This window comes from Somniosus microcephalus, chromosome 12 (genome assembly GCF_052327205.1).
Source record: "Somniosus microcephalus isolate GS21.2 chromosome 12, FLI_Smic_1.0, whole genome shotgun sequence".
Taxonomy (NCBI): domain Eukaryota; kingdom Metazoa; phylum Chordata; class Chondrichthyes; order Squaliformes; family Somniosidae; genus Somniosus; species Somniosus microcephalus.
The window spans coordinates 68,180,176-68,203,473 of NC_140998.1; the positions used below are offsets into that span (position 1 = coordinate 68,180,176).

The following is a 23,298-nucleotide window of genomic DNA, read 5'->3' on the forward strand; positions in this document are numbered from 1 at the left end:
CCAGTTTCAATAACTGGCTTTGTATATTTTGCAAATACTTTTTCCCCAGTTTAGTGCCTATTAAGTATAAAACTGATATTTTCATTGCTGCCTCTGGATTGGCCAGATTTATGGCATTAACAATAACACCAACATATGCTGAAGTAATATTCCCAGCGGAAAACACAGCTGCTTGTCCTTGAAACAATGTTATCATTGAAAATAAAGACAAGACAGCTACCCCTTAGTGACGTCTGCAAAATCCAAATCTCAATGATAACAACTTCAGTTCTTTTAAGTTTCTCTCCATTTCTGGAATGAGGGCTAGAAATTCGATGCATTTGCGCCTCGTTAGTGCCCCTGGGGGGTGCTAATGAGGTGCAAACAACTTTTCACCCAGGTGCGCTGCCGCTAATGATTCCCGCTAAATTGAGTGGGAGTTTAGCGGCGGCAGTAACCGGTAGCACCCCGCTGGCGATGACGACGTCATCACCATGCGCAGCACCCCGTCTGCAAAATTGGCCCGCGCCCCCTGAATCTGTGCTGGGTGATGACAGCGACCGATTCAGGGGGCGGGAACGGAGCGACAGGAGGCTCGCAGGGCGCTAACTAAAGGGGAGGTGGCGGGCAGGGGGAAAAAAATCGTCCGACTTACTTGTCGCAGCCCATTACATCTTTGAATGCGGGGTCCGTGCCGCGACCTGGCAGCCCGGCATTCCTCTTGTGTGCCAGGCTGCTGGCACGGCACCCCGCTCCCCAGTGGTTCAGGTAGGGCCCTGCAGGGTTGTGGGCTTGGGCCCCCCCTTTAATGAGGGGAAGAGCCCTTCCAAAGAACCAAAGGCAATGTAAGAAAAAACTTTTTTATGCAGTGAATGGTTAAGATCTGGAATGCACTCCCTGAAAGGGTGGTGGAGGCAGACTCAATCATATCTTTCAAAAGGGAGTTGGATAAGTATCTGAAAGAAAAATATTTGCAGGGCTATTGGGAAAGGACAGGAGAGTGGGACTAGCTGAGAGTCGGCACGGGCTCGACGGGCCGAATGGCCTTCTTCCGTGCTGTAACCATTCTATGATTCACGTGGCCCAGTGCGTTATTTGGGGTTAGTGCTCTAAGAAGGAAGTGGAGTGCTTGAATTAGCGCTAAAACTGAAGTTCGACGCGATCGCTGGCGCTATTTTTTGCAGGGCACTAAAGGCCCAGGTGGTGTTAGCGCCCCAAATTGTCGCTAACGAATTTTCCCCCCAAAGTGTCCAGAAGCGCACACGTTTACATATGGCTTCACTAAGATCTATTATACAAGACAAGAAAAACGACATGCTCAGCTGTGTTTATCGGTATAATGATAGTCTCAGCCTGGTTATGTTCGCAGAGAAATAAACACTCTACAATTAATATGCGTTTCTTATTTATGTTATCAAATATCTATCAATCGTTTGATAAATATTGATCTAATAGGTTTATTTTTAAATTTACCATACACTCAGATCTGTATGAACACGATTCATGTATCGTGACTTCCATTTGTTTTCATATAATCTTATAGAAATCTGATCAGTTCGTATTTATACGAGAATTCGTGCTAGAATCGTGTTGTTAGTCAGATGACATGATGAATGCTACCCTCAAATAGCTTTCCTCGCTGCACCGGTCTAATCCTTACAGTGGTGAATATTTTAAACTTTAAAAAGGGCAAATCTGGAGAGAGATGCAATAAGACGTCACAGCCACCGCACTCAATTTAGACTTTAACCTCTTCGGAGACCGAGAAAGGATTTTTTCCTCGTTTCTGAGAAACGATTTCATGTTTTGTTGTACTGATCATCTGCAAAAACCCTGCCTGCAATAACAGCACAGAAACACAATACATGGACACTGCCAATTCGGAAATCTTCATAGCCACCACAACGCTGCTGAAATACTGGTGTGGTTAAATGTCAGGGCTGTTTGTCAGAAGGTAGGTGATCATATATTAGCGCCATCGAAAACTTAAGACTGCTGCCGGGCCCCACCTCCCAGAGAAACAGTTGGTCATTAGTTGTAAATCAAGGTGCACACGGCTACCTTTGAAAAGGGATATAAATGAGCCGCCTTGTTAAATCCAAAATGATTGATTAAAATATGACTATTACCATAATTTGTGTGCATATATTTAATTTTTCGATCATTTGATAATTAATACATGTTTAAGAGAGTGAGGAATCTATTCTTTTGATCAAACTCCCCCCACCGTGCATGGTATTTGCACTCCCCTTCCCCGATTGTGCTGATAGCACAGTGCTGGGTGTGATCTCTTCTGATAAGTGGCCGGCAGTGGGATCCCTTGTACCGTGACTCCAGCTCTGCTCCTCTCCCTCAGCATGCCTGCTCATTGATGATGTGAATGTGGTGAGGAAGCCAGGCGCTCTCTCTCTCTCTCTCTCTCTCTCTGTGGTTGCATGGACAATTGCCGTTGTTCTTCCTGGGGCGGCTCACACTCGCCAGGTCCTGTCAGCTGCAGTCGCCCGCAGCTAGCATAGAGCCGTCACCCATCAAAAAGCGGCAACCGGAGGCTGTTCAGCACAAATTAAACTCCAACAGCTCGCCGCACATTCCCCAGACACAAGAGCAGGCGCCGAGTGTGTGCGGCACCCAGGTGTATTTCTTCTCTTAAGGTAGGAATGGTGGCTGTGTTTTGCACTCTTCATTCCCATTGCATTGCGCTATCTCCAGCAGCAATGGGGCAATCCGGCGGACCGGGCGGCAGGAGCGCCCATTAAAGGTAAACATTTTGCTTTCCTCTCTCAACCACCGGTTCTTAAAAACAAACCGACTGATTGATTGAACCGACGGCAGCTTTCCTGATCCGTGTGTTAGGATGGCGTCAAACTGCTGCTCGGCGTCATTTGAAATATAATTCACAAAAGCAATCAGGAAGTATGAAGTTTTGAAGTCATTTTATTTCTAACAAATTCCTGTGCAGCCAAGATCTCGTTAAATGTTTCCTTTTCTTGTTGGAATCTATAGGAATGGATTGCACAGAGTAAGAGGTCTGTTAAAGCGCTCTGATTATTAGCATTGAGGCGGTCCAGGTCCATTCCTGTTTTCTGATAAAACATTGATCTTACTCTGTGATCTCCTCACCCTGTTCAAGAACATCCTTGTTCAGCTTCTCGAACGAAAATACCAACCAGCTGACTCCTGTTCCATAACATCTACTCAAACCTGTCTGATGAGGGTGACAGCCCGTCTGTGTGCCCGTCTCACAGATTGAAGTGGATCGTTTTTTCTGCTCTGCTTTCTCAATCGATTGATGGAGCAGTTTGGATGATTTTTTTGTGTGTATTCATTAACTTGCTCTGTCATTTCAAAACATCCATTGCACCAAAATTACACCGTGAGCTAACTAAAAAAAAAAGGCAACAGGATGGTAAAATTGGCGTGTAGAATTTGCCAAACTCGATTAGTACTTTGTGTTTCAGAATGACGGAAGTGATGAGTAGCTGCGAGCCTGTAATGGAGGATTTTACTTTAAACCAGACTCCAGAGGAAGGAAGACTCCCCTTTCAGGTAATGTGTGTGTGTAGGGAGCAAGCTGAGGTCAAAGTGATCAGTAAATATACACAATCTTAGCTTTAGATTTCTTCTTCTGATTTCTCGCTGCTACATTCTACAGCCCAGGTTAGCAGCACCATAGAAGTGGTGGCTTGCTACTCGCACACATGCGGGTTATCGCCTGTGTTCCTCGTTGAGTTTATTTTTGTCCCTGTTAGCAGACATATGGTGCAAAGAATCATTTTAGCAGCGTACATTTTATCACCCCATTAGAACCACATAAATTATACGTGCATGAAACCAAGTAATGACAACTCCACATATTTAAATGTGAACTATATTTGTCTGAATTGTTCACATAATCCTAATGATAAAGGGAAATACTGACACATTTACTAATGACGGCCAGTCTCTCTGCTCCCCAGAATTAGGCACTAAACCCAAGATCAAAGGTTATGTAGAGGACTCTCTCCAAAATGGCAACATGAAATGGCTCCAGTCACCAAATGAAACAGAAAGCTGGAGAAGAGGTGTTGGAGGAGGGTCATGTGTCAAAGGCTGCAGAGCGGTCAAGGAGAGATCAATGCAGTCACAGAGAATTTAATTTGTGTCTTTAGGGATGTTAGGGCTATTTTGGTGCTGTGGGGAGGGCTGGAAACCCAATTCGATGGGTTCAGACAAGGAGTGTGAGAGAAGTGGGCAGTGATCTGGGGGGGGGGGGGCGGGGGGGGGTGGGTGGGGGCGCTGACAACACATTCAAGGACCCTGGAGTCTAAAGTAAGGTTGAAGATGGGATGTTAATTAATGAGGAGCGGAGGTTGGATTTTTTTTGAGGAGGGGGATGATGACAGTTATTTTTAAAGGTAGATTACCAGTGCTTGAGGAGAGGAAACCACTTACAATGTCAGCTAAAATGTGGGCCAGGAAGATCTGGGCCTAGAAATTCGCTATCGCCGCGCCAGGTCTTTAGCGCCCGAAAGTTAGCGCACGCCCGGATTCCCGTAGCGCCCGCCTGAAATTCAGTTGCAGCGCCCCAAGACGGAGGCGGGCGCTATTGCAGGGTTTGGCCGCCTCCGCTTGGGGCGCTGAAAGTCAATTTCAGGCGTCCAGCTGCCGCAGCGCCACCCGATGCGGTGCGGCAGGCTGGGGTACTGCAGGCCTCCTCCTTCTCTTAAGGAGGAGCTGCCTGCAGCCGTGAGATCGCCGCTGGATTCCCCCGGCAAATGAGCCTGGCACCACGGAGAAGTGCCGGGCTCGCGGGGGTCAGAGACCAATGCCGCGGGGGGGGTGGTGTGGGAGTCCGGGGAGGAAGGTGCGGCCAAGCGGCCGCCGGGAAAGCGGCCGGCCGCACCTCCACCTTTACGCCCCGGCCTCTCGGAGCTGCAAGGCCCCGTTTTACAAACGCTCTTTGCGCCCACTACGGGAGAGGCGGGTGCAACTGAATTTGGGCATCGGGCCGGCATCGCGTTGGAACCGGGGCGCTGCGCACACCGATGATGTCATCGGTGCCGGCGCAGCGCTACTGGCTAACGCCACCATTTGCGCTACACTGAATTCCAGGCTACCAACAGCGCCGGCGCAAAAGACCTCTTTAGGCGCTAAGTGGGCGCTAACACCACTGAATTTCTAGGCCCAGGAGTTTAATGGGAATGGGGATATAGGGAACAGGAGTTAGATGTCATGGATGAGTGAGCTTGGAGAAGGCATGGGAGGAGATGGGTAGAAATTGGATAGAGACGAGGGCTCCAGTCTAGGTTGGGGATGGGACGGGGAGACTTGCCTTAGTGAGCAGGGGAATGAGGAAGCAGCATAAGTAACTGAATGGATGGTCTCTATCTTGGAGATAAAAATATCCATGAGTCCTCGCATTTGTTAGAGGGGGCAGGGAGAGATTTAAGGAGGCGATTGGTAGAGAAAAGGAATTTGTGGTTATCTTTGCTCATTGGGATGATCCTTGAGTAGTGGCCCATTTTGGCAGAGTAGAGTGTGATCAAGAAAGATCTGACAATGGATGGCTAAACCAGCTGCGTGCCAGATACATTCAAATCTGCACTCCTTGGACTTAAAAGATAGAAGATAGGGACTGTACAAGGGGGCTTGAGCGGATTGTAAGATGAGTGGTGAAGGTTTTGCTTGGGACAAGGGCATCGATAGTGGACTTGAGGGGGTAGTTGAGCAAATCAACAGTTGCAGAGGTATTATGGGAAATGGAAGGTTAAAGTTAGGCAGTATGGCATTTGAAAGCACAGTTTAGGCAACATGGAGGAGAATTGTTTCCCCAGAGGTGGAAGCAGAAGTAATTGGGGTTGAAGGAGGGTAAGGATACAAGGAAGTGGTTGGAGAGAGCCTTGTCAGTGATTGAGACCAGAGGAGTGGAGAGGCCATGGGAGATGGTGTGGTCGAGGGGGATGGCTGTCAATATGGTTAGGAAAGTTTATCTGGAGGTTTAGAGAGGACATTTGGAGCAGAGAAGATAATGAGAGCTGAGAAGGAGATCGGAATCACCTTGGATGAGGACTCACTTGGTGCGGAGGCTGAAGCAAGAAAGAAGAGTGGAGATTTCAGGAAGAAACTCAGAATAGGGGATTAAATGTCTTTAAACTAAGCTATTGAGAAGTCCACATGGTGTACTTTCTGTTTGTTCAATATGGAATGCACATTCTTCCCCCTGAGGAATGCATCCAACTTATTTATGTCTAGAGAGTATAGGCATAGGTTGAAAAGACACTGGGCTTACCAACCCCAAGTTTGCAGGGGCACTGCTGGAGTTTATCAAGTTGAAACTACACAGCCAACAAGCACAGGGCACTGGTCAAACTAGGAAACACAAATTATTCTGAAACCTCTAACTATGGAATTCCTGCCAGTACAGATACTCCCTTCCACTCCACAGCTGAACGCTTTAAGGCAAGGTACATGGTTGCCACCAGCTCACCTACCTTCCATTGTACAGACACTGGCCTAGAAATTCGGTTGAGGCGCCAAAGTGGCGGCAAGTTCGCCTGGGTGATGATTTTTGCGCAGCGTTCAGAGTAATACCAATAGCCAGAAATTCAGTTTCAGTACCCCTAGAGGGAGACGGGGCGAGGCTCGAGGCACTCCGTGTCCCTCTTAGGGCGTTGAAACTGAATATCGCAGCGCAACGGTACTGCAGGCCTTCCTCCCATTGTTAAGGGGGAGGGGCCTGCAACAGCGCGATCCCCGATCGCGAGTGCCGGCAAAAGAGCCCGGCACCGAGGAGAAGTGCCGGGCTCTCGGGAAACAGCCGGCAATGCCGCGGGGGGGGGGTGGGTGGGGGGGCATCAGGAGGCCAGGGACGGAGGTGCTGGCAGGCGGCCGCCGAAAAAAGCGGCCGCCCCGCACCTCCACCTTAATTTGCGCCACTGCCGGCACAGCAAGGCCCCGTGAACCGGGCACGGGTAGCGAACGGCGCTACAGCGGCGTTCGCTACCAAATATCACGATCGGGGCGCCAATGGGGCGCTGCGCACACCGATGATGTCATCGGTGGCGGCGCAGCGCAACAGGCTAATGCCACCATTAGCGCCCCCGCTGAATATCGCGGGAGGCGCGGCCAGTGGCGCTACAGCCACTGACTGCCCTCTTTAGGCGCTAACAGGTGGCGCTACATACCCAATTTCTCCCCCACTGTCTCTGTTTAAGTGTGTTTTTATCGCTGATAACGAATCAAGTTCATCTTCCCATCAATGTAAAATGGAGTTGAAAGTAATAAAGAATTTAAACAGAAACTGACTGCAGTAGTTGCACAAATAAATTAAAGTAGCTATACTCGGGAAGGGGGGGGGGAGGTGGGGAGAAAGGAAAATTGAAATGCTGTTCTCGCATGCTTCTAAGTGGTTAAGGCCTTAGAGCAGACTGCCCACCAATTATTTCAGCTGTAAGAGGTGGATGGCCTTACAAGATCTTGTATGTGGAAAAAAAGGAGGGGAAACTGCCAAATTTCATATCCTTATAAAAAGACGGAGAATATACCAGCACACTCCATGCATGTATTGGCACATGCACAATAAAAATACTTTTATAGCTCTATTTTTTTATGATAAAAAGGTACTCTACAAAATGTGTGTTATATTAAATTGTTTACAGGAAGGGAGGACAGTAGTTGCAAGTACTTTGGGGTTTAACAAGCTTTTTTGCCAAATCAGCCATGTTTTCTCCTCTCCACTTTGTCACTCATTGCTGGCCAATCAGGTTTGTTTGTTTTCATAGAATCATAGAAAGTTACAGCATGGAAGGAGGCCATTTTGGCCCATCGTGTCCGCGCCGGCCAACAAAGAGCTATCCAGCCTAATCCCACTTCCCAGCTCTTGGTCCGTAGCCCTGCAGGTTACAGCATCCCAAGTGTACATCCAAGTACTTTTTAAATGTGGTTAGGGTTCCTGCCTCTACCACCCTTTCAGGCAGTGAGTCCCAGACCCCCACAACCCTCTGGGTGAAGAAAATTCCCCTCAAATCCACCCTAAACCTTTCCCCAATTACTTTAAGTCTGTTCCCCACTGGTTTTTGACCCCTCTGCTAAGGGAAATAGGTCCTTTCTATCCATTTTATCTATGCCCCTCATAATTCTATACACTTCAATAAGGTCTCCCCTCAGCCTCCTCTGTTGCAAGGAAAACAGACCCAGCCTATCCAGTCTTTCCTCATAGCTAAGATTCTCTACTCCCGGCAACATCCTTGAAAATCTCCTCTGTATCCTCTCTAGTGCAATCACACCTTTCCTGTACAGTTGAAGCACAACCCCCCTGCTCTTGCATCCTATGCCACGGCTAATAAAGGCAAGCATTCCGTATGCCTTCTTAACCACCTTATCTACTTGGCCTGATACCTTCAGGGATCTGTGGACATGCACTCCAAAGTCCCTTTATTCCTCTACACTACTCAGTGTCCTACCATTTAATGTGTATTCCCTTTCCTTGTTAGCCCTCCCCAAATGCATTACCTCACACTTCACCTATGACCTGAGATAAGAATTAATATTATATATTAATAAAGTGACTGAAATTGAACTCATCTGGTGAAGTTGGTAAGTAGCTGAGTCATATAGATCAAGGAAGAGCTCATATTCGATCCTAGTCAGTGTTGACTTGGCTAATTTCAGTTAAATCAATGGTAGAATATACCATAGTATAAATGGGTGGTGGCACAAAGAGATGAAAATGTCTTTTTATGACATGGATCCTAACACTGGGCCTGAGTAACTTTCGGGCAGGAGAAGATCGTCAATCAATCTAGCCCACCTATCCACAGTGTTTACTTGGTGCATTTCTAATAACCCTGAGTCCCATTTGTACACAAGAAACTTCTTGAAACCCATCAAGGTTTCTTGTTCTACCACCCATGCCTATAAATTGATCCACATACTTACCACTCTTTTAGTAAGAAGTCGCAGTGCATGAGGTGGAAACAAGCAAATCTCATTGGCCTAGACAGACAGCAGTTTATCTACAGAAAATACTGGAAATACTCAGCAGGTCAGGCAGCATCTGCGGAGAGAGAAACAGAGTTAACGTTTCGTCAATTCTGATGAAAGGTCATCGACCTGAAACGTTAACTCTGTTTCTTTCCATAGAAGATGCCTGACCCGCTGAGTACAGGAAACTTTGGTTTATCCGGAGGTTAACTGTCCGGAATGCTCGATCCACCGGCAAAATTCAGGAGTCGGTTCAGTAAGTTTTTTTTCTTTTCGTTGCTTTTTTTTCACTAGTCAGGCTCTGCAAGGTCTAGCTAAAGCTGTTGCTTAGCTACAGAGACGCTTGCAAGCTACGGCTGACTGTTTAGAAGCTGTTGCTAAGCAACAGGGTTTGTTGCTAGATACGGAGCTCAAAAGCTTCCATATGTTTTAATATTAGCGCTGGTTTGTCCGGCAGTTTTGATGGGACGGCAACAGCTTGGTCCCGTCGGTGCCGGATATCACAAAGTTTCTTGTATTTCTAGCATTTTCTGTTTTTCTTTCAGATTTCCAGCATCCGCAGTATTTTGCTTTTGTATTGTTGTAGCAGTTTATGCCTGCTGGCAGTCTTAAGGATTAAAATGAATAATATCTAACTGAAGTAATAAAGTGTTTTTTGAGTTTAAAGCTTTCTGTGGCTGTTATGTCTCACAAACATTAGCTGGAACTCTCAGCGTGCATCAGTGAAGAACACATACAATATTGTCAATTAACTGCATCTAGCTATTAGCTTTTTTCTAAAATTTATATCTGTTTTATAATAAATTAAAATGTAAATCACGAATAGCTTCAAATAACATTAAAGAGCAGCACAATAAATTGCAATTGAGTGTAGACGCAAATTAAACCCACCTAAAGTAATTGGACAGTATCACTTTATCCAGTCTTTAGTATTTTTCGCTTTTCTTTTAGGTCCCTCGATTCCATGTACCATTGCTTAACCAAGGGGTGTCCAAACAACCTGGTCCTAGGCCTCTGCCAGTGCACTTTGGAACTTTTTCTCCCCTAATCATACTTGCTATATGCAGAATAGTGTTTGCAAACCCAAGTCCTACCACCAATTAGTACAGCCACCAGACCCCCTCCCCCTAACACTAGCATTTCCTTGATGTAAATAAAAAAACCTCAAATATGATATACAGCTTTTTGTGCATCAATCAGATTGAAAGTACCAATTATTTTTTTGTAGGAAGAACTGAAAAATACAGAAGAAAGGTATCAATAGCAAATAATAATTTATTTTTACAACAGATATTTCCTGATCCCCATGAAAAATCTGAAAGGTATCCTAAGATGACAAAAAGGCTGCCATCAATTGTGGTTGAACCAACTGAGAGTGGCGAGGTTGAGAGTGGAGAGCTGCGATGGCCACCTGATGAAATGAATGTGTTGGAAGATGGGGAGCATCACCAAAGTGAATTAACATCTAAACCAAAAATACCAGAGGATGAGGAGGAAGGTAAAATGTACATTTCTTGGAGTTGCACTTCTATAATTATTTTAGTTGATTGCCGAAGTATATATTTTAGGATACCAAAAAATGCCACGCTCAGGAACAAGAGAATTGCATTGCTTACTCTTGCAAATGAGTAAAACTGATGTCACATAGCCAAGCATCTGTTCCTCTGTTTAATTTTTGCTTTTAAACAATATTTTAAAATAGAACTTACTTTTCAAATTGAAAGTAAATATAATGCGCTCCTCAATCACTGCATTCTAGTGAAGGTATCCCATATATCTACAATATAAAGACACATTCAATCAATAGGACTGTCACATTCAGACTACAGCATGCTTCGCTATAATGTTACAATTATGAGTTATGCTTTATTACAGCAGAATCCTAATAAATACAAAACTCGTTTGTTCAGCAATTTTAAGCTTAGGTCAGATTTCTGTAACCTTCAGAAAAAATAATCAATTTGTAAATCTTTACATCACAATCTGATCATTCATTCAACTATAAATCTGGACAGAAATAGAAAACCTTCAATGAGAAATATTTATTTTTTTATAATTGAAGACTTCTGAAATGTGCTGCTCTGGATGAAATGCAGCAGCTGACTGACTATATGACTCATTGAGCTCCATGTAAGAGAAAATTGCGGAATGGCTGATGCTTCTTTCTGGGTGCTGTGCTTAAATTCTATGCTTAGGACAGGAACCTGCACAATAAGTATGAATGGGATAGGATTTGTTGAAATCTTTTGTGTTTATCTGGGCTCAACTAGCTTCTATCTGAATAAGGAAGTTACAAATAAAGGCTATTTATTAGAAGTCTGTTATAGCTGACAGCATTATAAAGCTTGACAATCAGATGCAATTTTAATTCCCTTACTACAAATTCCATTTGCCATATTTTTCTCCGTTACGTTTTCTCCCTTCCTCTCCCAATTTTCTCTTGAATCATGCTGAGGAATAGCTCTGCAGGCACAGCCACTCAAGTGACCATTCTTCATATGTGGCTCTAGAGAGTGAATGTTGGCAAACTAGATTCTATTCTTACCTAACGTGCATAAACATGCACTTTCCAGAACCAGTCACTGGAGTTGATCAGGAGTAGGAACCGCAGCTGACTCATTTCCTCTCCGTAGCATAGCACACTGAAGCCAATTGTCACTGCTGTATTTTACATTTTGTAATAATGTTACAGTTCAATATACATATTACAATTATTGATTATACTTACATTGAGAACAACATTGAGGTGGAGTACTGGTGCAATAAAGCATTGTGCTGCATTATGGTTTTGCCACATAATTTTGGGCCATAATTTGCTGTAGAAGTGAATCTAACAGCGTCTGCTGTTAGTTAGACTTACCCTTGCATGTTTAGGTTTTTAAATGGCAAGTTGCTGAACGTGCGAGCTGATAACGTCGCAGTGAGGGAAACCGGACATCTGGGACCTGAGTGAACACGGCAAGCAACTGTGTATCTCCTTAACCAATCAGGTTGAAGGATTGTGAAATTAACAGCGCAAGGACTGAGAAGGAAGTGTAAATTAGAGTGGGTGAATTCAATGTCAAATCAGGCACAGAAAGAGAAATAGAGAGAGGGAAAGTAAGATTGGATAAAGAGAGAGAAAAAAAAGACAGAAAGGAAATGTAAAAAAAAAATTTTACATTTTTAAAATCTTTAACAATTAAAACATGAAGGAATGAGACTCCACACTTGTAATAGTTAATTTTCAGTACCAGAGAGGTTGACTTGCAGTAATTATTATGTCATTAAAAGGATACTTAGACTGAAATGGAGAAGACTTAACTTTCTGTGGGGAGTTCAGTTCATATCTACTGTGCAAGTACAGCAACTTCACACCGTTCAATGCATTTCAATGGTGAGGCAAACAGCGAGATACCATTTTTGCGAAGTTAACGGTGGTCCAGCACATCTCGGACAGCAGCTTTTGGATTTCCGCATTTAACCACGCATCTGCCCTTGCCTGAAGTTGCTGTAGCTTTTGCACATAAATAACGGTCTCACCTTTATTTTGAGAGTGAATTATGGCCCAATGGGTCTCTGATCTTAGACAAGAGGAAGAGCAACAGACCATTTCTCCAGAGTGAGGGTAATTTGGAGCATAAGTCACGCTGACTGCTGTTTCCCATCTCTTATTAACTAGCTCAAAAGAAGCTTTGCAGGGGTCTGAGACAGGTTGCTTCTTGCTTGAATTCAACATGAGCACCTAACAGACAAGGAACAAAAATAATTTACCAAAATGGAGGTAGCCAATAATTGTTTATATATATATATATTTTCATTGGAATAAAGATTTGTTGTCATGCTGGAATAAACATATGTTTATGACTGCTCTTTTAGTGACATGTTTAGTAGTATGCCTCCTCCTCGTATTAGCACGAAGCTTCAGGAAGGAAACAGATGGAGTAGTGAAGAAGGGTAGTACCACTTAGTGAATCAAATCAGCTGAATTAGCCCTAGTGATCAGTAGAGGATAGATGTTACATTAACCCAACGTTTGTCATTATTTTGTCAAAATGCTCATTTTTTTTGCAACAGCATAAAAAGCACGTAGATAAAGTTTGTTTTTATGTATAAAAGGAATAGTGCCATGTGTACGAGGGAAGCATTATGCAGCAAAACACTTCGGCTGATTCGTACCCCACTCATGAGAAAAGCATGGATAACTTTGGATCACTCATTCAATAAATGTCCGTCTGATTACAATAATAGTGTTCTACTGTCTAGCTATAAAACAAGTAATGTTAATTCTGTTCATTCTAGATATATCATCACAACCCAGTCAAATACCAGAAATCGAAATAGACTATTCTGATCAAAGAACATCAGAAAGCTCAAATGACAGCAGCTAAAAGCTGACATGACCTGACTGGAACCCCACTGTGAATGTTTGGTCACAGACTGGAACCTGGTAGAGAAACTCAAAAGGGATTCTGAGTCAACAGACTTGTTTGTCAAAAGGCTTCATCTGAATGTTTTGCAGTTACTTGAATTTCTGACAATTATTTATATATATGGTGGTTGATGTTATATAGAGATAGTATTTATTGTTTATATATTGTCCGTGTCTTAAACCTCACGCATTAAGTACACATTTAAGCTTTATGTTCATATTTGATCAGCAATGTCTTTAGTTGCTACATAGCTACAGATGTAGTAGCTGCTTTTACTTTTCCTCTTCTTCCACTGCAATCACCGCACCTGATCCAGATATTACTTAAATTGGAGTAAAATGCTTATTATTAGCAAGTATTCACTCGTGTTCTACACATATACATATTTCACATTTACACTAATAAGAAAAGGCAGACTGAACAAATTCTGCTATAAGAAAACACACAAGTATTGTTCACTTGGGTGCAAACACTGTGGATTGATTTTGAGTTTTGGAATGCCAGAGGCTATCTGCTGGCCAGGTTATTTGTTTCTGGAAAGTTACAATGGTTAAACACTGTGATTTATGAGCCTAAGATAACATGGACAGAAATCAATTAGCAATTTGAGAAAAACCCAAGTTTGAGGTCTTGTTATTTTAAACCTTTTTCCATTTGCAAGTTGGCACTGCATAGCCTGTTCCCAGGCAACAGGAGAAATGAATAGCATTGAAATGAATGGAGATAGCAGAGGAAAAGTAATACAAGGACAAACTGAGGGGTGCTATGTCTAAACTCTGCATGTAGACCGTCACACGTTATTTGTGATATTTTATATAGAAAGTGTCTTTTATGTTTGTATTAGGGCTCATTTTGAAATCAAAAGCCGTCAACTTTTTTCAGCACCATCACAATTAAAAATGTAAATTTAAATGTCATAGTTGATTTGCAGAATACTAGTGGAAAAACGGGCAGTTTTTCATCCCTCTAATTCTATATTATATTCAGCATAAAAAATGAACAAACTGTTTTTACAGATGTTATCAGATAGATAGATATATGATATGTGTATGAGGTGATATCAGATACAGGAGCATATGTATTTTGAAAGAATCAAAGGAAATTCAGTAGTGCAAGGACAGAGTCTATTGCATATTGTGTAAGTTATTAAACAGTGTTAGAGGACACAAATACACAATTTGAGCAATGCGCTAGACTCTGACTGGCAGCACCAATAGCACCATTTTGAGGGAGCACAGCTACAGTGCTATACTACCTATCTCACCATATCAGTTTAAAAATTCAAACCATTATTTCAGTGAAGAAGCTATTGTTTCGTGTGCTTGTGATACTGTTTTCATTTGGAACTCTATCTCTTGTATTCAGAAAACCAGCATCACCTATCCATGTCAGGTTCCAAAAAGATCTCCTGGATCTTTAAAAAAAATACTTAGTTGGGTTTTTGATTGGAAAGGGGAAAAAAACCTTGAAGGCTCCCTTTGCCAGATAACACTATTCCTTCTAGCACTTTGACTTGATTTGATGGCATTGGCACAACAGAATAGAAATTGATTTAACTGAGACCGTTGATGTTTAATGCAGCAATATAACAGCAAAAAAAGTAACATGTTAGTGGCAACTCAAACCACAACATTTTAAGTTTGGATCAATATTTATTAACCTAAGTTTGAAAATTCCACTATTTAAATTTCACTAAACAATACACACAAGTGGCAATGATTCAAAAATGCATACTGTACTAGAGAAAGATTCATATTCTAGTTAACTTTCATCTCCAATGCTCTCATTAACTTATCATGCTTTGATTCTGTGTAATTCTACAACTTTTGAATGCGAAAAAAGACCAGTTTATCTGTTACAATACAAGATTGGGTTGAAAGTTTCCTTGAAATATTTTAGTCCCAAAGTTCCTGTGCATTCTGAACATGAAAATCACACAATCTGAGAGGGATGGGGTAAGGAAATTGAAGCAGAAGCTTGTTCTATCAGGTCTTGATCCCTTGCTGCCTCGAATCGGAAATTCCTCAGGAAGTGGGGGTGGGCACTTCTTGCACCCTCCCCTTCCCCAAAGTGCATGCCAGGACTAAATCCTGGCAGAAAATGGGTCTAGCAGCTTTTAAAATGTTAATTTCCCTATTGGAAAAGCAATACATTTAAATTCTGGACCTTCCAACCCTATCTCCTTTTAACTTAATTTGGCTCTGTTATGCTGCAGCTAGGTGCTGCAGTGAAATTCTTCCCTCTCCCTTGCTGGGACAAGTGCTCCAGTGTACCAAAATTATGCGGGTGTCCATCCAAAGTAGGTAAATTGACTGACTCCGCGACTTGTGATGGGTCAGCATCTTACCAGTTGATGGGCAGAAGTCCTGAGCCCTGCTGCATTTCCTGCAGTGCAGGGATCCAACAGCATGTTTGGGTCCACTGCCAATTTATACGATGGCTACATTTGTACTAGGTTTCTGATTCCATCCTCACATCATGACGGCGATGTAATTTTAATGATTCCTGATATAATTTAGCATGTTTTTAAGCGTAGCCTGAGTTTGCATCATCACACTGATGCTTTCAATTCTGTCATCCTTTACATCAATGTTGTTGATTAGAATTCTTTCAATTCATTACATCTTCTAATAAAACATAATCACAACTCTGTTTCTTAATAGTTGGGGATAATTTTCAACCTCGTACAACAACATTAAGATAACTTGCCACACCTGTAGTTTGCTTCCTTTTGCTAAATGCCAGAAATCATCAAAGGCAGGCTGGCATACCTTGCAAACTGCTAGTCAATGTTTGGTCCTTTTGGTGGTATGTATACCAGGAATGGATCCAGCTAGAAGGAGGGATTGTCTCTACAATACAAAAGTTATATGATTCTTGATGGCCAACTGAAAACAGTCCATGGAACCCTGTCCTTGTTCAGGCAGGACTCCAATTGAGGGTTACCACCATGTTTACAAATGCACAATTAAAAAGAAGGTGCAAATATCAAATGAGTAAGCTGTACCTCTTTGGTGGATAAACATCTATGAAATGTCTGCTGACATACCAAAACATGTACATTACTCTCTCCAATGGCTTATATCTATTTGCATACTTATAAAACACTGTAATTGTGTAGTGCGGTGATGGGAGACAGGCAGGGAAACCGAATGTAGTCTCCTCCACTGCATGTTTGAAATTATGTTAGTATCCAAAAATGGGACACTGAATCATTGTCTGTTTCCAAAGCACTCACTCTTTTTAGTGAGAGCTCCTCATTTTCCACTTTTTGTGCTATAGCAATAGAACCTCATATGGCAACAGAATATATAACTCAGTTCTCAATTCTGTGACCATTTCTAATTCAGTACCAGCCTTTACAATAGACGTGCACATTTGTGATACTGTAACCTGAAAAAGACAGGTCTGACTTTGTTTCTAGTAGTTTGTTTAGCAAGAGGTGTATGTGCCACTTTCTTGTTTCTACAATTCAACAAAGTTTCTGATACTCTGCTGAGCTGTAATTGCAGTACAATGTTTTGTGCATATGGTTTCAAAATAAAATGAATTAGAAAACATTGTCTTAAATTTTATTTCCTTACAGATGAAATAGATACATGTGACATATAAAAGATAAGAAAACTCTAGTATGAACAAATGCCTCTTGGTATCTGATAAATGTTCTAAAAAAATTATTATACTGGTAAAATGATATGGTCAAATGGTTTCAAGCAGCTGCCTAGTAAATCTCCAGATGATTGGAGTACTGTTTAAAGACTACATTAAAATATAGAATACTAGTTGCTCTCTCATGCCATTGTGTGGTTTGAACAGAGTGCTGGAGTTGGGTGAGTGAGGGAGTCTTAACTGTTTTCTAACTTTTGTTTATTTCACATTTACTGTTACTGTTTAAAATCTAAATTCCCAGCCTTAAGCAGGGATATACGGGGATATACAAGGTCTACAATTCAGAGCAGCTGAAGGCAGTTAATTAGGGAAACTAGATTAAACTGGTTTTCCTGTAGCAGGACTCAGCCAGCTCCTTTGTTTCAGGGCCTATAAAAACAAGCTTTGCAGTGCGATTTGCACTGAGAGCAGTTTGAACAGAGTGCTGGAGTTGTGTGAGTGAGTTAGGTGAGGAGTAGAAGGAGGAGCTCCCTTGCTTTGCCTTTGCTTTTCCTAACTTTTCACCCTGTCAGAATTGGTTCTTACTTTACACCAGGAAAGAGTCCGAGAGCGGGAGCAGTCACAACAACAACTGCAAAACCGCTAAAGTAATGTTACAACCAGGGAAGGAGCTGATTGGTAAGTAGGACCTGCTGAGTATTTCTACAGTCCAGTTGTTAAATTAAAAGTAAGGTCTCTAGAGTAAGTAGTGTGCAAAGTGAAGTAAGGTCCCTAGTGTATTTAAGATTCTTTAATTTAGAGGAAGTAAAGGGAGTAAATTAAGGGTAGGACATGGCAGGGCAGCTCGGCAACGTGGAGTGCTCCTTCTGTGCTATGTGGGAAGTCAGGGACACTTTCAGTGTCCAGGGCGAACATGTGTGCAGGAAGTGTCTCCAGCTGCAGCTACTTGAAATCTGCATTTCAGAGCTGGAGCTGCGGCTGGAGTCACCTGTGGAGCATCCGCGAGGCTGAGATCTATGTGGATAGCACGTTTACCGAGGTGGTCACACCGCAGGTATAGAGTGCACAGGCAGAAAGGGAATGGGTGACTGCCAGACAGAGTAAAAGAACTAGGAAGGTAGTGCAGTAGTCCCCTGGGTCCATCTCCCTCTCCAACAGATTTTCCATTTTGGATACTGCTGGGGGAGATGGTTTCTCAGGGGAATGCAGCAAGAGCCAATTCCATGGCACTATGAGTGGCTCAGCTGCACAGGAGGGGAGGAAAAAGAGTGGGAGAGCAATAGTGATAGGGGATTCTATTGTAAGGGGAACAGATAGACGTTTCTGTGGCTGCAGACGTGACTCCAGGATGGTATGTTCCCTCTCTGGTGCCAGGGTCAAGAATGTCACTGAGTGGCTGCAGGACATTCTGAAGGGGGAGAGTGAACAGCCAGAGGTCGTGGTCCATATTGGTACCAACAACGTAGGTAGAAAGAGGGACGAGGTCCTGCAAGCAGAATATAGGGAGCTAGGAAATAAATTAAAAAGCAGGACCTCCAATGTAGTAATCTCAGGATTACTCCCAGTGTGACATGCTAGCAAGAGCAGAAATAGGAGAATAGACCAGATGAATGCATGGCTGGAGAGATGGTGTAGGAGGGAGAGATTTAAATTCCCGAGGCATTGGGACCGATTCTGGGGAAGGCGGGACCTGTACAAGCTGGACGGGTTACACCACAGCAGAACCGGGACCAATATCCTCGCAGGGGGGTTTGCTAGTGCTGTTGGGAAGGATTTAAACTAGTTTGTCAAGGGGCAGGGAACCTAAGTGTGGGCCCAGAATGGAGAGAAACAAAGCTGGAAGTGCAAGTTAGAAAAGTAGTCAGCAAAACTAGTAGGGAGCAGAAATAAAGGCCAACAGTAAAGAGGGTCAAAGTGCAGAAAAATATTAAACAGGCAAAGTTGAAGGCACTTTATCTAAATGCACGTAGCATTTGCAACAAGGTGGATGAATTAATGGCACAAATAGAAGTAAATGGGTATGATGTAATTGCCATTACAGAGACATGGTTGCAGGGTAACCAAAGCTGGGAACTGAATGTTCCAGGGTACTCAACATTTAGGAAGAACAGACAAAAATGAAAAGGAGGTGGCTCGGCAGATCATGATGTAGAACTGGAATTAGTTTGGGTGGAGCTAAGAAACAGCAAAAGGCGGAAAACATTGGTGGGTGTTGTGTATAGGCCACCAAACAGTAGTGGTAATGTAGGGCACAGTATCAATCAAGAAATTAGAAGTGCATGTAACAAGGGCAATACAGTAATCATGGGGGACTTTAATTTACATTGACTGGGCAAATCAAATTACCACTAATGGTGTGGAGGACAAATTCTTGGAATGCATGCAAGATGGTTTCCTGGATCAGTATGTGGAGGAACCAGCCAGGGAACAGGCTATTCTGGATCTGGTACTGTGTAATGAGAAAGGGCTAGTCAATAATCTTGTGGTAAAGGGGCCTTTAGGGACAAGTGACCATAATATGATTGAATTTTACATTAAGTTTGAGAGTGATGTAGTCCAATCTGAAACTAAGGTCTTCAATCTAAACAGAAGAAACTACAAGGGTATGAGGGACAAGTTGGCCATGGTGGATTGGGAGACTACACTAAAATGTATGAAGGTGGACATAAATGGCTAACATTCAAGGAAATAATGCATAATTTGCAACAAAGATATATTCCTCTAGGGCATAAAAACCCAAAAGGAAAAGTGATCCAACCATGGCTAACAAAAGAAATTAAAGCTAGTATTAAGTCAAAGGAGGAAGCTTATAATGTTGCCAGAAAGTGGTCAGCCTGAGGATTGGGATTTTTTAGAAATCAGCAAAGGGGAACCAATAAATTGATAGAAAGAGAAAATGGAATATGAGCACAAACTAGCGAAAAATATAAAAACAGATTGGCCCAGAAATTCGGGTCTCCACGGGTGAGTATGCACGGGGTATTCACCCGTAGGTCCAATGGAAGTGCCGGTTTCCTGCATGCACTGCGCATGCGCGGGAAACCGGCACTTCCGTTCCCCTGAACGAAGGGGTTAAAAGGTCGAACGCATGCGCAGGAGAGGCTGCACTTGCGCAGGAGATGCTGCGCGTGCGCATTGAACTTATGTTTTTGTTGCAGGTTTTCCCGGGAGGGTAAGTCTCCAGAAGTTACACATTTAAAAAGCAGGCATAAGGCCTACTTTTTACAAGGTAAGTGGTGAATTAATTAAAATTAAAACATTTTTTCCACAGGTTTATTATTTTTAAATACTTTAAAGCAAGGTAAGTTAATTTTTAGCCCCATTAGAAAATAAAATTATTTTTTCCAAAAATTTAAATTATTGTTTAAAATAGTTATTTCCTGTAATTTATAGTTTATTTAAAAAATGTGATGTTTTAAAAAAATTTATTTGAAGATTTAGTGATGTTTCGGGGCCCGTAGTATTTATAAGAAACTTGTGAATGGGCATTCCCTGCTCCGATTGGCTCCCCGTGGCCCACGTGATCCCAGGGGACGCTTCGAACTAACTGCGCCCCTGGGATACGCAAGCACTGCACGCCGGCAGTTGGAGCAGGCCCCGGATCGGAATTCCACGGGGGCCCACAGCTCAACGGCCGGTGCGCTAGGTAAGTGCAGGTCGGGGGTTTACACCCGCGGGAAGCCCCCGACCCGAATTTCTGGGCCATTGTAAAAACTTCTATAGGTATGTGAAAAGTAAAAGATTGACGAAGGTAAATGTAGGTCCTTTACAGTCAGAGACGGGAGAATTTATAATGGGGAATGAGGAAATGGTAGAGAAATTAAATAAATACTGTTTCTGTCTTCAGAGGAAGACACAAAAAACCTCCCAGAAATACGAGAAAACCAAGGGTTTGGCGAGAATGAGGAACTTAAAGAAATTATTATTAGTAAAAAAACAGTACTAGCAAAATTAATGGGACTAAAAGTCGATAAATCCCAAGGACTGGATGACCTACATCCTAGGGTTTTGAAAGAGGTGGCCATTGGGATAGTGGACGCATTAGTTGTCATCATCTATAGAATTTTGGATTCTGGAATGGTTCCTGCAGATTGGAGGATAGCAAATGTAACCCTGCTATTTAAGAAAGGAGGGAGAGAGAAAACGGGGAACTACAGTCCTGTTAGCCTCACATCAGTACAGTAGTTGGGAAAATGCTGGAATCTATTATAAAGGATGCAATAACTGGGCACTTAGAAACTGGACACTTAGACTGGACAGAGTCAACGTGGATTTATGAAAGGGAAGTCCTATTTAACAAACCTATTGGAGTTCTTTGAGAATGTAACTAGTGGAGTAGACAAAGGGGAACCAGTAGATATGGTGTATTTGGATTTTCAGAAGGCCTTCGATAAGGTCCCACACAGGGGCTGGATTTTAATTTAGGGGTGGGTTGGGGTCGTGTAATCCGCATTTTGTGTTATCCACACGAATCTAAATCAATGTGGGAGATTGATGCAAATTTAACTTAATTGGCCAATTGAGTTCCAGCGTGTGGGAACCCATGGCAAATGAGTTTTTCCAGTCTGAAAGTCGCCTCCGATGACGTCATCATTGCTGCTGCTGTATTTAAGGTCTGCAACAAGCCTTGCTTCTTCTGCAGACTGCCAACCTTTTGGCCTTTGCTGCTACAGGGACCTGGAGGCAGAATGGCCAGTGAAAGACCTAGGTCTGCTCCAAGATTTGACGACGTTGCCCTGCAAGCTTTAGTGGAGGGAGCAAGAGCTCATAAGGAGGTGCTCTTCCCTTCATCAGGGAGGAAGAAGCCTCCCCAGCAGACCAAGGCTGTGTGGCTGCAAGTGGCAGAGGAGGTAAACTCCTTATTGGTAACCTGCAGAACCTGGATACAGTGCAGGAAGAGATTTCATGACCTTCAGCGCACTGGAAAAGTGAGTATGAATTTCCCATCACCCTCCATCTGATCCCCATTGCCTTTCCTCACCAGCACTCCGCTTTAGCAATCTCTTCCTCCACATCCCACTTGACACTGACATCCATGCACCCTTACCCATTCCCTCTCTCTCTATGGTCACATTCACCTAACTATTCGACTATGCAGCCCTCACACTCCCTATCACTGATGCTATGAAAACAACTGACAACACACAGGGAGGGCCCTTGGTCTTGCCACCTCATTCCATCTTTGTCTCCTAAGTATCTATGCTATGGAATCTCTACACTTACTCCTTCATTCTCACTCAACCTCCACTTGTCTCCCTCATTGCAGGAAAAGAGAGCTCACAACAAAAGAGAGCGAGCCAGGACAGGAGGAGGGCCACCCTCAGAGGGGTGCATCATAGCAAGCTGGTGATAGAATAGTTTTCCATCTCTCATTGAAATTGCATGAGTCGCTGATAATGATTCGGAAGCTCTAACAGATGGACTAATGATCATCTGCAATATGCAATGTGCATGTAACCATGGTATCACATCTCTGACTCTTTCCTTTACTCCCCCACAGGACCATTGCAAGCACCCGTCCCCACTAGCCAGGAGGAACGGCATGAACATCAAGACTCCTCAGAGGAAGCTGCAACCTCTGAGGGCGCAGCGTCAGCAGAATTCAGCGCACCCAGCACCAGCACACTCAGACCTCGGTGGGACCTTCGAGACAGAGTAGTGTTGTCACCTGGTGTATCACAGCTCACAAGTGAGCATCAGCAGATTGTGGAGACAGGGACAGCAGTGGAGAGTCCTAGTCGGAGGGCGCAGGACTCTGCCAGCTCGGCTCAGCTGCATGTCGACCCTCTGCCTCTGGGTTCATCCATAAGATCAGTGGTACTGGAACTCCAGGAACAGATGCAGGAGTCTCTGGCAGGTTTTGTCTCCAGGGTCGCTGCGAGTGTGGAGCGAATGGAGGAGTCCATAGCGAACATGAGCAGAGCCTTTGTGGAGTCATTGGCGCATGAACGCATCACCATGGAAAGGATGGCAACCTCCATGGAGGTGATAAGTTGCCAGAGTGCAGAAAACATGGTCTGTGTTCAGAACAGAATGACATCTCTGGAGGAGCGATGGTCATCTATTGAACAGAGAAACCAGACCTTCATGGAAGTCCTTCTGAATAGGACTGCCAGTGCAGATACGGGTCCCCATGGCCCCCCTGATGTGCAGCAAGGTGCTCTCAAGCCATTTGCAAGCGCTGAGGGGGACCTGACCCATGAGAGGGAAGTTGGTGGCAGACATCAAGGAAGTGGGGGCTCCTCTCCAAGCGCTCACACTTCCATGCCACTGCAGAGCCCTCGGTCAGAGCCCCACCAGAGTCCACACCCATCTGAGATCGGCGTCTCAACCCCTG

The 23,298-nt window shown here is 43.6% G+C and overlaps 1 protein-coding gene and 1 long non-coding RNA gene across 5 annotated transcripts in view; one reads left to right on the forward strand and one right to left on the reverse strand.

Moving 5' to 3' along the window:
* Positions 1–23,298, reverse strand: part of LOC147109261 (uncharacterized) — a 125,370-nt gene that overhangs the window by 47,695 nt on the left and 54,377 nt on the right. Inside the window, exon 2 of the long non-coding RNA XR_015080205.1 lies at positions 10,650–10,717. This is a non-coding gene — a long non-coding RNA (uncharacterized LOC147109261). The remainder of the gene's footprint in view (positions 1–10,649; positions 10,718–23,298) is intronic.
* LOC147109262 (protein LBH) lies at positions 1,632–16,932 on the forward strand. Of its 4 annotated transcripts, none has more exons than XM_086003028.1 (4): positions 1,632–1,933; positions 3,438–3,525; positions 10,231–10,438; positions 13,222–16,932. In XM_086003028.1, exons 1-4 carry the CDS (start codon positions 1,911–1,913, stop codon positions 13,308–13,310), a joined length of 408 nt encoding a protein of 135 aa, XP_085859154.1. In that variant the 5' UTR covers positions 1,632–1,910; the 3' UTR covers positions 13,311–16,932. The 4 variants fall into 4 exon arrangements, with proteins under 4 accessions (XP_085859154.1, XP_085859157.1, XP_085859155.1 ...); XM_086003031.1 differs by lacking the exon at positions 1,632–1,933 and adding an exon at positions 2,252–2,364 and having other exon boundaries at positions 13,222–16,931; XM_086003029.1 differs by lacking the exon at positions 1,632–1,933 and adding an exon at positions 2,253–2,630 and having other exon boundaries at positions 13,222–16,931.

What these genes read in the sequence shown, in the direction of transcription:
- LOC147109262 (XM_086003028.1), top strand. Translation starts at nt 1,911, where the DNA reads ATGTCAGGGCTGTTTGTCAGAAG. An exon ending in AAGGAAGACTCCCCTTTCAG is followed by an intron (nt 3,526 to 10,230) that starts GTAATGTGTGTG and finishes TTTTTACAACAG; the next exon opens with ATATTTCCTGATCCCCATGA. An exon ending in ACCAGAGGATGAGGAGGAAG is followed by an intron (nt 10,439 to 13,221) that starts GTAAAATGTACA and finishes TGTTCATTCTAG; the next exon opens with ATATATCATCACAACCCAGT.